The sequence below is a fragment of the Sciurus carolinensis genome, chromosome 17, assembly GCF_902686445.1.
Source record: "Sciurus carolinensis chromosome 17, mSciCar1.2, whole genome shotgun sequence".
NCBI classification, from domain to species: Eukaryota; Metazoa; Chordata; class Mammalia; order Rodentia; family Sciuridae; genus Sciurus; species Sciurus carolinensis.
In genome coordinates, this window is record NC_062229.1 from 8,661,041 (window position 1) to 8,675,294 (window position 14,254).

General features: G+C 40.6%; 1 protein-coding gene and 1 pseudogene across 1 annotated transcript; both read right to left on the reverse strand.

The window, feature by feature from the left end:
* Window positions 1-357: 357 nt before the first annotated feature.
* LOC124969383 (olfactory receptor 7G2-like) lies at window positions 358-1,282 on the reverse strand (annotated as a pseudogene).
* Window positions 1,283-5,626: 4,344 nt separating this feature from the next.
* On the reverse strand, window positions 5,627-13,699 carry LOC124967953 (olfactory receptor 7G1-like). Its single transcript, XM_047530377.1, has 3 exons — window positions 13,604-13,699; window positions 13,387-13,488; window positions 5,627-6,568 (listed from the first exon to the last, which is right to left on the reverse strand). Exons 1-3 carry the CDS (start codon window positions 13,697-13,699, stop codon window positions 5,627-5,629), a joined length of 1,140 nt encoding a protein of 379 aa, XP_047386333.1.
* Between the last annotated feature and the right edge of the window lie 555 nt (window positions 13,700-14,254).

The window sequence follows — 14,254 nt, forward strand, 5'->3', positions numbered from 1 at the left end:
TCGCACCAATGGGTTGAACTCTTCCTTTCCCACCTTCGTCTGCTTTCCTTGTCCACCTCCTCAACTTGTCCTGCTCTGAGACTGCACCATAAAAATCTGTGCTGACAAAAGAACCTCAATGTCCTTCTTTGCCTCTATACACTCAGCAAAATAAATTGTGCTTAGAAAATTGAAATCATATTTCAAAAACACACAGAATTTGCCATGAAGCATTGAGAAGTATCAAGGGAAATTTAAGGGCATTAAGCTTTCCCAACATTTAAGAAGAATGGAGTGAGAGAAGGGTTAGGTATTCTGTCTCAGGAATCCTATCCCTGTGGCTTACTCTATCAACCCAAGTTCAAAGCACCTGGCACATTAGAGAGGAGTAGCTGTACTGCCAATGAGTTTCCTCAGGGCTCCCTTTATGTCCCTGTTCCTCAGGCTGTATATAAAGGGATTCAGCATCTGAGTAACCACAGTATACATCAATGAAGCCACTGATGTCTTCCTGGATGAGTCAGTCACTGCAGAACTAATGTATACTCCAAATCCCGTCCCATAGAACAAGGAGACAACAGAGAGGTGAGACCCACAGGTGGAAAAGGCTTTATGCTTCCCTCCTGATGAGGGCATTCTCAAGACAGAGGACACAATGTGAACATAAGACAAAATGATCCCAGAGAGAGGAAGACCACCAAACATACAAGCTGCAACATATATCAGGATGTTGTCAGTGAGGGCATCAGAACAGGAGAGTTTGATGACCTGAGCAAGTTCACAGAAGAAGTGGCTGTGCAGAAGGACAGGTGCAGCACCATCAGGGTGTGGAGAAGGGCATGTGCAACACTAATGAGCAGGGAGAGTAGAACCAGGAGGATGCAGAGGATGGGGTTCATGATGACTGTATATCTCAGGGGGTGACAAATGGCCACATAGCGGTCATAGGCCATCACTGCAAGCAGACAATTTTCTAAGCCAGTAAAAACCAAGAAAAAACATACTTGGGAAAGACATCTGTGTAAGTGATTCTCTGAGTCTGTGTTTGGATGTTTATCAGCATTTTCAGGACTGCAATGTTGCTTATACAGATGTCAGTGAAGGACAGGTTGGAGAGGAAGAAGTACATGGGGGTGTGGAGGTGGGTGTCAGAGCTGATGGCCAGGATGATGAGCAGGTTTCCCAGGATGGTGACCAGGTACATGGACAGGAACAGGCTGAAGATAAGGGGCTGCAGTGCTTGGTCCTCTGTCAGCCCCAGGAGAAGGAATTCTGAAACAGCTGTTTGATTTCTAGCATCCATGTTGTTGAGGAATCTGATGGAAAAGAAAGGATGAAAAGGTACTAAATGTAGGCACAGCAGCAGCACCACCTAGACTCATGTTTGAAAACCATAGCTGCCAACATAATGATTTTAGACTTCTAGGTTCCAGAACTATGAGAAATAAATTTCTGCTGTTAATGCCACCCAGTCTGGGTTCTTGGTTATGGCAGCCCTGGCAACTAATAGACCCACAAAACCCCCTCACCAGCACATCTATATGAAGAGAAGTAAATTTCAGAAAAATTTTAACAGTCATCACATTGCAGAAGTGGCAGATTCCTGCACTGAAGGTAAAAGGGTCTGGTAGAGGATGAGACCAGCCAACAAGAGCTGGGTCAGTACTGCGAGAAACGTGTAGGAGAATGGGTCATGGGGGACAGACAGTGGGCAGGAGAGGGGTGGGGCTGTTTTTCATCATGCTTCTCTCTTCTGATCCTTATTCCCCTCACTACTTCCCAGGATCTGATTCTACTTACCCATTTCCAAAACATTTGCTAAGGGTCTTTGTCTTACCTGGTTGACTTCAAGAGAAATATTGTCCAGCATCTCACCTGGAAATTGAAGGTGCAACCTCTGTCTTTGGGAAGTGCAGTCAGATAAATGTGTCCGCAGCTCCTGGTCAAGAAGGATGTCCTGTGGGAAGAGGTTCTGGTGTGATTTCCTTACTGCGTCAAGGCTGTTGAGTGAGGTGCTCAGAGGCAGACTCCTACTTCTCTTTATGTATGGGGCCCAGTATCTAAAGCTCCTCTTTAGAAGAGGTATTTCAAGTTCACTCTGATCCCAGGAGTGCATGTCCTTAAAGACCAACCTACAGAAGTGAGAAGTTCAGGACAGCAGATTTCCCAGTCCGTGAGGCGGGGTGTACACCATCCAGTTCTCTCCGTCTCCATGGCTCATCCCCATTTCATGGAACTTGCATGCAAAACACACACCGCTTGTCTAATAAATTCCAGTATTTTTATTATGGGATACACAAAGGAATCTCTATGAAATTACTGCATCAGGGACAATGAGTCCTATTTTAGGTGTGAATATGTATTTTATATGTGTGGGTATTAATTATGTAATTATAAATATTAACTAAGATATTTTTAAAAATATAAGCTTTTGGGGGTGTTTTCTCTTCTGTATCACTGATTTTTACTGAACATTAATTTTTGTTCTTTAAATTTTGCACAGAATATTCTCATCTACTTATTTGATTAAGGCTGAATGCCAACTATACCAGCAGGACCACAACTCCCTGGTTATAATTTTATTAAAAATGTTTCATTATTGTTAAAAGAGTTTCAATAATTTTATTCACAAGTGGAGACTGAGTTGAAAGTATGGTTCTTATTTTTAATTGAGGTGTTAATTCAATTACACAATCGCCAAAAGGCAGTAGTGTGCAGATGTGTCCTTATAGTTAGCACATTTGGTCAGATTTTGACCTCTATTTAAAAAGCAATTCTGTTCCATATCTGTATTCACTTTTAAACCTTGCACATTTAAGAACTTTAGGATATTCGTCTGTCAACACATTTTACACCATGCTCAGTCCTATTTTTGTGTGTGGTGCCAGGGACTGAACCCAGGACCTTTTGCATGTTAGTCAAGCACTTCACCCCCAACTCCATGTTAACTCGTTCTATGTGAATTGATGATAATTTTTAAGATGCATTATTTAGAATTTAGAGCAAGATGGCACTGTGATGTTTTCCTTCACCATCTTAACCCTAGTCTCTTCCCAAAAGAGGAATACTAGATAAAATATTAAGATTATTGATAGAACTATAAGACAAGGTCAATTTTCCATGATCCACCAAAAGGACAGTAACACCTAATAAAAAATTATCCCAGTTTTTTAAAAAAATGCAAAAATGTTATGGTGAGGGAGATGAAACCCAAGGGCTCTTGGATTTATCTCCATAAGCAAGAAAATAGTTCAGAAGTCAAGGTAATGAAGAATAACTATCCTAGGAGGAGATTAATTGCCAAGAACAAATGTAAAGTTTGCTTTTTAATTCAAATTATTAATTTGGTTTTCATTTACTCATACTATTTGTATGCATTTTTGAGGTACGTGATGTTTTGATTCTTTTGTATAGATAATTTTGATTAGAGATAATTCAGGCTAATTAGCATACCCATTTCCTAAAATGTTATCATTTTTCTTTGGTGAGCACATTCATGTTTCTGTCTTCTAACTATTTAGAGATATGCAACACATTGTATTCATTACATTCATTCAGTTGTACCGTAAAGCACAACTTATTCCTCCTATCAAACCTGAGCACTGTACCTAGTGATTGACCTCCTTCTCTCCTCCCTCCCTACTGTGCTCCTTCTATCTGGTGACCACTATTCTGCTCTCCACTTCTTTATCAATTTGGTTAGATTCCTACTTGAACGAGATCGTGCTGTTTGTCATTCTATGCTTGACCCATCTTGCTTAACACAATGTCCTCCAGGTCCATGTTCATTTCTGCAAACAACAGGATTTCATTATTTTCATGACTGAATGTTATTCCATGGTGTGTATATACATACACATGCTGATAGCTGTGAGATTTGGCAGCATTTTAACATGTGATCCTTATGAACAGCTTAACAGGGAACTCAGGCTTGGTGGGGAGGTCATGCTTGTCATGTAGAGTTATCAAGATACATGGTTGAGGAAATGGGCATGGATTTTTTCAAATTATTATTTTCTGAAAATTAGTTGAAGAACATTCAACTCTTGCCAGGCACTGGGGTGCACATCTGTGGTACTGGCTACTCTAGAGACAGAGGTAGGAAAACCACAAGTTTGAAGTCAACCTGGGTATCTTAACATGGCCCTGTCCCAAAATAAAATGAAAAGAGTAATTGCTCAGTGATAGAGCAACCCTGGGTTCAATCCCCAGCACTAAAAAAAATAAGCTACACACTTCTAACCAATAATTACCTGCCAAATATAGAATGACCTTTGATTTTGACTAGGAAACACTAAAGAGAATATTGTCATCCTATTTCAAAATTACAGAAAAACAGGTACCCAAAATCCATTGATAGCCATTTCACATTTTTTTATGGTCACTGCTCATCACGTGAAAATAGAGTGAACTGAAAATCAACAAATGGGCAATAGACTTAAAAGCATGATGGACTCTAGAAAAGCAATGAAGGCAGGACTGCCAAGATGCAGAGCTCATTCACAATCTTTAAACCATCTCTGAGTCAGACAGAAGCACATGGCTCTAACGCATCCTGGAGCCACAGGCAGAGGGGTGAGAACAGTACATTAGAGATCCAGCAGGTTCATTTTTTGGATAAATGTGTGCAATACTGACCATGAAAAACCTGCCATGTTAATCCAATTTCTCTCTCTATAAAAATAGACATTACACATAGGGCCCAGTAAGATGATCTGGGATAAAGTTCTCTGCAAAGATCCCCTTTGGACATAAGGACCTCTCATCCTAGACTATGAAAGGTCATGTTCACAAGTGGACCCAGGGCAGGGCACTGTTTTCTGCCTCTGGTATTAAGTCCAGGCACAACACCTGAATCTGCTGCAACCACCTGGGGACTCTGAGGAGCACATGTCTGTGGAAGAGGTCACCTCATGCAGGACTTAGTGAAGCCCTAGTCTCTGAAACTGTATGTTACCAACTTCTGAAGTTCTTGTAGTGAAAAATAATTCTATTTATTGTCCCAGTATATTACATGTAGAGTTATATTTTTTCTTTTCTTTGAGAACTTCTTTACTAATGGAGTCCTGATAACATAAAACCATCTCAAACCCCTGACATAGTCTAATTCTGTGAAGTTTATAAATAATGAAACTGAAGAAGGTGGAAGCTAACATGACCTTATAAGGATACAGCTTTCCAGGGAAAGTCTCAGTAATTGCTTCCCACGTATGAAAGTTGAGTTCTTTTACCTCATAGTAAATCTACCTGTGGCTGTAACCCATGTGGCTGTAACCATGAGCCTAGGCTGAATCTGATCTTTAGATATTACCACAGCCTTGCTTAAAACTATGACTGCCCTATTCACCTCATACAACAGTCCTTATTCTGAGAATGATCTATAAAATATCACTAAAATGAACCCCCAACTCAGCTCTGTCGGATGGAGTCAGAGCAACAACATGGAGCTGAGAGTTTGAAATCATGTCTCAAACATCACACAGGGGACAAAAAGCCAGGCAGATTTGAAGCCCAAGTTGAAATATAATTAGATGTCTTGCCATCTAATCACGTCTGGAAGAACTTGATGATGAATAAGTAAGATACTCTGGGTCACCATTATTTCTCTTACTTTAAATGAATCTGGAAACCCAAACCCATGACACGATCAGAGTGAAGGCATCCCAGTGATGAGATGTCTCAGTGCTCCTTTCATTTCCTTGTTCCTCAAGCTATAGATGAAGGGGTTCAGCATTTGAGGGACAACAATGTACATCATCAAAGCCACTACATTCTTAATGGAAGAGTCACTTACTGCAGAACTCATGTACACACCAAAAACTGTGCCATAGAATAAGGACACAACTAACAAGTGAGACCCACAGGTGGAAAAGACTTTATACCTTCCATCCATGGATGGCATTCTCAAAACAGAGGACACAATTTGAGTATAAGAGAAAATAATCCCAGAGAGAGGGATACCAGCAAATAGGCTAGTCACTGAATAAATCAAGAGGGTATTGATGTGGGTGTCAAAACAGGCCAGATTGATGAGCTGAACAAGTTCACAGAAGAAGTGGGGGATCTCCAGGGCTGTGCAGAAGGACAGCCGCAGCACCATCAGACTGTGTAGGAGGGCATTCACAGTGGTAACCAGTAGGCAGAGTAGAACCAGCAGAACACAGAGGCAGGAATTCATGATGGTTGTGTATCTTAGGGGGTGGCAAATGGCCACATAGGGGTCATAGGCCATCACTGCAAGCAGACAACTTTCTAAACCACCAAAAATCAAAACAAAGCAGACCTGGGAGATGCAGCTTGTATAACTGATGCTTTGAGAGTGTGTTTGGATGTTCACCAGCATCTTGGGGATAGTTGTTGTGCTTATACAGATTTCAGTGAAGGACAGGTTGGAGAGGAAAAAGTACATGGGGGTGTGGAGGTGGGGGTCAGAGCTGACAGCCAGGATGATGAGCAGGTTCCCCAGGATGGTGACCAGGTACATGGACAGGAACAGGATGAAGATGAGAGGCTGCAGTGCTGGGTCATCTGTCAGCCCCAGGAGAAGGAATTCTGAAAAACAGCTGTTTGATTTATGAGTTCCATGTTGCTGGCGAACACAATGGAAAAGACAGAATTAATGTTTTATGTACAAACAAGAGCAGAGTCCACCATGATCATGGTAATACAAAAATTCTTGATAATACTTTGGACTTTATTTTGATACACTATGGGAATATGGAACACACCATGTATCTTTGGATGAACACTTCCAGTAATCTCACCATCTCTAAAGTTTGTTAGTCCATGTTCTTAATTTTCTCTCACTTCTATTGTGAAGCACAAGAATATTAATATCTTTGCTTACATTCTCCCACCATTCCACTTGTTCGCACCTTCTCTAAACTCCAGTGCCTTCATGGAATATTTTTTCCAATATTGTGCCAAGTGGGTAGACCAAGATTAAGAATATGACATGGGCTTTCCCTCAAAATTATCCCAAGTCTTCAAAGAAAAAGAAAGGTCAGAATGAACTTATGGAATCTGTTTTCTAGAGTAATGGTATTCAATTTTGCCATGACTTGGAATCATCTGAAGGGCTCATCAAATTCCAAATGAAGTAGTCCCTGCTTTCTTCTCATGGACCCCTGAGGACAAGACCCATGAGGCACATCGTCAGTGTTGGGCAAAAACCAGATCAGAGCTCAGATCATCTGACTACCAAGGTGACTTTCTTGACCAATCTCTGGGCGGTACAGAACGAGCATTGCCAAATGTTTATGAATTTATCATATTACATCATATAATCTCTTTATAATCTCAATAGTTTTTCCTGAACATAGCCCAAAAATTCTCTTGATTTTTAGTTCTGAACCAATTTTGCCCATTAAGTTAACTGTAGCAGCTAGAGAGCATCCACGCAACTGGATGAGTTCAAGTATTAGAAAATGTTGCCTATCAACTGGAAGCTTATTTAGACGTAATTGCTAAAGCAGTTTGCCTTGGAAATGCAGGCAAACTGCTTTAGGAATTAAGTCTAAGATAAACTGGGTAATCATGTTGAAAAGATTATCTGTTTTGTCTTAAGGAAACTTCTCCCAATAATGAGATCAGTAAATAACAAACAAATAACTAAATAAGAGAAAGAGTGAAATGCAGAAGCTACTATAAAAAGAGAGAAATAAACACAAATTTTTGTTCTTCTTAAAATAGGGATTTACAAAGTAACAGACTTAAATCATCAGGGTTCATAACAGGAATGTCCCTGAGAGAAATGTTCTTCCTCTCCTGAGGGAGAAAAAGCAGCTATGACAGGAAGGACCATTGGTATGACATTTGACTCACACACCTTGAATTTAATCCAGGACCCAGCAAGAGGGTCATGGGTGGGAACACGCGTCAACTGGGTGAGAAACTTTGGTGTCCTCATTTGGCTAACAGGAACTGCCAACAGTGTTTTAATTAACTGTGCTGCATTAATGATTTCTCAATGTATACTTCTATAAAGATCACATGCATGTCTTAAATATATACAATTTTTATTTGTGCAATTATACCTTGGTAAATTTGGGGGAAAAACTCAAGGGGATAGTTTAATAATGAGAAATAGAGGAAAAGAAGCCAACGTGGGAAAGGTGGGATACTTGTGCTGATACTGCCTTTCATCTGGTTTTAGGTGGTGAGAGAGTGAGAGAGAGAGAGAGAGAGAGAGAGAGAGAGAGAGGGAAGGAGAAAGAGAGAGAGAGATTTCCATGTGCAATTGTACATGACACCTCATTTCTGAGAAAGAAGTAATAGGTCGGCACAGTCAAATCAAGAGGAAAACATTTATAACTTGATGAATGCAAATTTCAGGGAAGAGTTTTTGTCCTAAAACTACTTCTGGGAATTCTCATTATGCAGAAAAGTAAGCAACATCAGTGGTACCAGTGATCATTTGTCCTAGGTATATGATAACATACATAGCAGGAAAGTGAGTTAAATAATAAACTAATTAGATGTACGAATCACAAAACCTGAACACCTGAAGTAGAAAAAATGTGTATGAAAAAGTCTACACCATGAGAAAAATTTAAGTATTTTTGAATCTGCACAGTTATGCCTATTTTCATCAGGAGACATGCAGACAAGCTAGTTAAAATACAGAGGATAAGGACATGTGGACTACCCAACAACCACCAGCAAAAGATTCACAAACTTCACCATTTTAATTTAGTTTTTTTTATTGCAACAAATAATAGGCAATATTTGAGGCTGCCACTTCATTATGTTTTTTCTTCCCTAGGGAAGTTACAACTCTACCATGATATACATTATTCTCTCATAGTTTGGTAATATTCTCCCAACTGTTAAATCCACAAATTTTCTTTTGCATTTTAAACATTTTAGATAATTGGAAATCTTCTATATGCATTTACCATAGAAATTCTGACACAATACTTTTAGTAATGTTGATCAATTTAATTTTTTTCTAATTAATTGAAAATAGTCCACTGTATAATTTATTACAATATAATTTATTTTTGCCTTCTCTGATTGGTGTATGGCTACATATCCAATATAGAACCATGCGTGGGTCTCCCACTTTTAAGGAGGCATGCCTTTGGGGAGAATCAAAACAGAAACAGAGGCCAATAGCAGTGAACTCTGTGTGCTTGTTATTTTATTACTGCACTTTATAGACCAGAAAAGGATGTGGCAAAATGTCAACATAACTTAGTGGTGGAATGAAGTGAGGTGTGGTCACATGTCACCATTGCTGTTGTTAGTGACACTGTCCCTGCAGCTCCTGTTTAAAATATTTTCAGAAAAGGCAGCACAGGGCGGAGGAAGCTGCAGGCGAGGCTGTCTACCTCTCTACTTCCCTCCTCAGAGTGCTCACAGCTGCCTTCTCAGGACTGTCCAACGCCCTCTGTAGAATCACGTATCAAGAGCTAGTGAGAAGATCGAGCGGAACTAGCTGGGGCTGATTTCTACCCACCCCCAAAGTCACATTTTGAAATCTTTACTACCAATACTTTAGAATATGAATGTATTTGAAGATGGGTCACTGAAAAGGTAATTAAGTGAAAATGTGGTCGTTAGGGTAAGCACTCATTCTTATAATCTACACACCGGGAGGAAGGACCATGTCAAACCTCCCTGGGGAGATGGTCATCCATCAGCCATGGAAAAATGCCTTGGAAGGAACCACTCCTGCCGAGTGAACTTCAGACACATGAGAGAATCAACTTCTAATGTGAAAACCACCAGGTTTACTGTAGTTTCTTATGGAAAACCTAACAAACCAATACACTAACCAGAAGCCCTCCCTAACACTACCGTAAGAATTCAAGTAAACATCAGAGTATTTTGGAATAGTCACCCTGTTTGAGGAGGAGCCGACCTCTGTGCCAGAGGAAATGGGCTCTGTCTTGGGGAGGATGTGTGGCCAGCAGAATTATCTGAACATCACTGAAACACTTCAAAGACTGTGTGGAAAGGTGACAGGCAGGGACAGAAGGGGCCAGCAGGCACTGCTTCTCATCCTCTCATGCCTGTCCTCTCCTCACTGCTTCCAGGGGACAAGATTCTTGTCAAGCCTCTGTCCTCATCTTCAATGCCTAAACTAAGTGGCCATCAGATACCCAGCTGTCTCCTCCAACCCTGAAGCTCAGCGTCTCACCTGAATGTTCAAGGCAGCTCTGTTCTCAGGATAAGTGGACACGTGGACTGAATCCTGGGCAGGAAGGCTCATCTCTGGGAGGAGGCTCAGCTGCTACATCCTGGCTGGGGCTGGGCTGCTTCAGTAGGACGGTCACAGGCTAACTCGTGCAACCTCTGTATCCCTGGGGCTCAGTATGCAAAGCTCCTCGTTAGAACAGGTATTTCACGATCATTCAGATCTCAGGAGTGAGTATCCTTAAAGACTAAGGCATGGGAGGTGAGAAGTTCAGGACTTGCTCCTTTCCTGCCCCCGGAGGCCAGGAGCTCACCACTCACTTCCCCCCTTTGTTTCTGCTCCTGGTTGTTGCACACAGAACACACGCCACATTTCTAATAAACTCCAGCATTCATTTCCAGTTACAACAGCATCTCTCACTGATTAATGATGTGGGGAAGACAGATCGCTATTTTAGGTGTGAAAATATGTGCTTTATGTTTAAGTATAAAAATAATCCTGGTTCACAATACTTTGCTTTTCTTGATGCATTATAATTATACATGATAGTGGAATTTCATTGGGACGTATTTGAACATGTGTATAATACAATTTGATCAATTTAATTTCTCAGTATCTTCCTTCCCTTCCCTCCATCCTACCCCTGATTCCCTTCTTCTACTCTACCTGTATACCTTCTATTGTTTTTAATTGGTTTGTTACAATTATACATGAAAATAGACTCAACTGTGATATATTCCTATATGCACCTAGCATCACTTGGGCAATTTCATTCCCAGTATCACCCTTTCCCTTCCCTCCTCCCTGGATGGGAACAATTTTCTCTACTTTATCTTTTAAGGGTTTTCCTTGTATTTTAGTGAGATCCCCTTTATCATTCCTTTTTTTCTTACTATCTTCCACATATGAGAGAAAACATTTGACCCTTGACTTTCTGAGCCTGACTCTTTTTTACTTAGCATGATGTTCTTCAGTCTCATTCTTTTCCAGTAAATTTCTTTCTTCTCTGTGGCTGAGTAAAACTCCATCGTGTCTACATGCTACGTTTTCTTTATCCGCTCACTTGTTGACAGACCCTCAACTGGCTGCACAACTTGACTATGTCAATTTCCCTGTTATGAACATTGACATGCAGGTAGTCCTACAGTATTCTGATTTTAGATAAACATAAGGAGTAGAACAGCTGGATCATAGGGTGGTTCCATTCCTAATCTTTTGAGCAATCCACATTCTGATTTCCATAATGGTTGTACTAATTGGGAGTTCCACCAACAAGGTACAAGTGTTCCTTTTTGTAGCATCCTCACTAGCATTTATTATTATTTCTATTTTTGACAATTTCCATTCTAACTGGGGTGACATGAAACCTCAGTGTAGTTTCGGTTTACATTGATGTATTGCTGAGGATGTTTCATATATTTATTAGGCATCTGTTTTCAAATATATGTTTTCATATCTTTATTAGCCATCTGTATTTCTTTTGTGAGAAATATTTAGTTCATTTTCACATTTTTTAATTGGGTTGTTTGGTATTGAATTTATATTTATACACACTCTGTCAGAAAACTAGCTAGCAGAAACTGGGAACAGTGTCACACATCTATAATCCCAGCAACTCAGGAGGCTGAGACAGGAGAATCACAAATTCAAGCAGTCTCAGCAATTTAACTAGACCCCTGACAACTTAGCAAGATCCTGTCTCAATTTTCAAAAATAAAATTAATAGGACTTGGGATAAGGATTTGGAAGATAGCTCAGTGTTAAGTACCCCTGAGTTCAATCCCTAGTGCAACAAAAAAGTAGTTAACATAGATTTTCTCCCATTTTGTAGACCCTTCTCATGCTTGTGATTATTTTCTTTGCTGCACAGAGCTTTTTGATTTGAAACCATCCCACTTATTGATTCTTGGTTTTATTTCTTGAGTTCTAAGAGTTATATTAAGGAAGTCAATGTCTGCACTGATATGTAGGATTGTTGATCCTGTTTTCTTATAGCAGTTGCAGAGTTTATAGTCTAAGTTTCAGGTCTTTGATCCACTTTGAGTTGTTTTTTGTGCAGGGTGAGAGAGAGATCTAATGTCTACACAAGGATATCCAATTTTTCTAGTATTCAAGAAAGATAAAACCGAAGGTATTCTGAAAGCTGAAAAATTACTAAAATAAGTTCAGAAAATAGCCGGGCACAGTGGTACATGCCTGTAATCCCAGCATCTCAGGAGGCAGAGGCAGGAGGATCACAAGTTCAAAGGCAACCTCATCAAAAGTGAGGCACTATACAACTCATTGAGACCTTGTCTCTAAATAAAATACAAAGTAGGGGTGGGGATGTGGCTCCATGATTGAATGCCCCTGGATTCAATCTCTGGTACCAGAAAAACAATTTTTTTATAGAAAATAAAAACTAGGAAGGAATACAAAGAAAGAATATATTCTGCCAAATTGGGTTTTACTCCAGGAATGCAAGGTTGGATCATTCTCTATAGAACCACATTATTCACTCCTGAAACCATGTCAGGTTTCTGCTCAAATCTTCACTGACTTTTCATTGAAAATTTGCCCCATTGTTTTCTGTAGGACTCTAAAACTTTTAACATTTTCTCACACAATTCCCCCATGTTTACTCTCCTGAGCATCTAATAGTTGATACTTCTCTTACAGCGTCAGGTTGGGCAACCAGGGGAGTCTCAGAAGCAAAAATTGTCATGTACGGATTTATCAGGGTATGCACATGGTATCAGTGCTTATGAAAGAAATGAGATGGAAACAAGATTAGGAAAGTCTGAAGGTGAACTGTGATACTATCCAATGTCAGTGTTTGCCATGGTTTAAATATGAGGTAACCCCCAAGAGCTCCCGTGTTAATGCAGGAATATTCAGGGGTTTCATGATTGGATTTTGAGAACTGTAACCTAATCAATTCATCCTACTTTGAATGGACTGACTGTGTGGCCACTGTAGGCAGGTGGGTCACTGGGGTGAGCCCTGGGAGGGTTCATCTTCCCTGTGGCCCCTCTCCCCACACTTGCTAGCCACTGGGAATGGAGCATACCCTTCTGCCATGATGTTCTTCCTCATCTCAGGCCCAGAGCAATGGAGTTGGCTGACTGTGAACTGAACCTCTGAAACTGTGTGTCCAAATAAACTCTTCCTCCTCTACATTTCTCTTGTCAAGATTTTGTTTACAGTGATAACAAGATGACTAACATGGTGTCCACTGAGCTGGCAAAGAGATATGGAGATGAGATGTAGTTGGAGAATTGACCCACATGGTGGTGAATGGACCAGGTTTTCAGTCGGGCATTATCAGTCTTTGGTTGCAATCTCGGGAAGAGAGCAGGAAATTTATTCAGCACAGCAATAATTTTCTCCTGGGGAAGAACCAGAAAAGGGCTGGAAATACAGAGCTGCCTGCCAGCAGCACTCTGAGAGGTGGGGTGACACATCTCATAGCATATCACAGTGCCTGCGACACACATTTCTTACTAGTGCTATGGCTTCCCTCATGGGCAAAATTTCCCGGAGGACAAGGCTTCCCATCAGTTCCCGTACTGTTGCATTTGCAGCATCTGGAACGAGCATGGCAGCACAGAGCTTTCAGCTGTCCTGGAATTAATGAATAAGCCAACAAATATCTACTGGGCAAAAATTCTCCCCATTATTACCAGAGTTCCAATAGCAGAATGTAGTGTCCACCACACTTATCTTTCTTTTCTTTTTTAAACTTTTTAATTTTGCCATGCTGGACCCAGGGGTGATCTGCCCAAATCCACAGCACTTTTTATGTTTTATGTTTTATTTGGACACAGAATACATACACACACACACACACACACACACACACACACACAATTTATCCATGCTAAGCAAGTTTTCTACCACCAAGCTGTGTCACTGCACTTTTATTATTTTATTTTGAGACAGGGTCTCACTAATTCACCCAGACTGGCCTCCAACTTGTAATGCTCCTGCCTCGCCTCTGGAGCAGCTGGGATACAGGCATGAGCCACCTCTCCTGGCTTGAACTTCTTGATATATGAAATTTCCATAGGTGCATGTGGCAGGAACCAATCAAATCCAATCTCCCTTTACCACGTTCCCCCAACCAAAATCCCTTCCCATTCTTTAGTTACCACT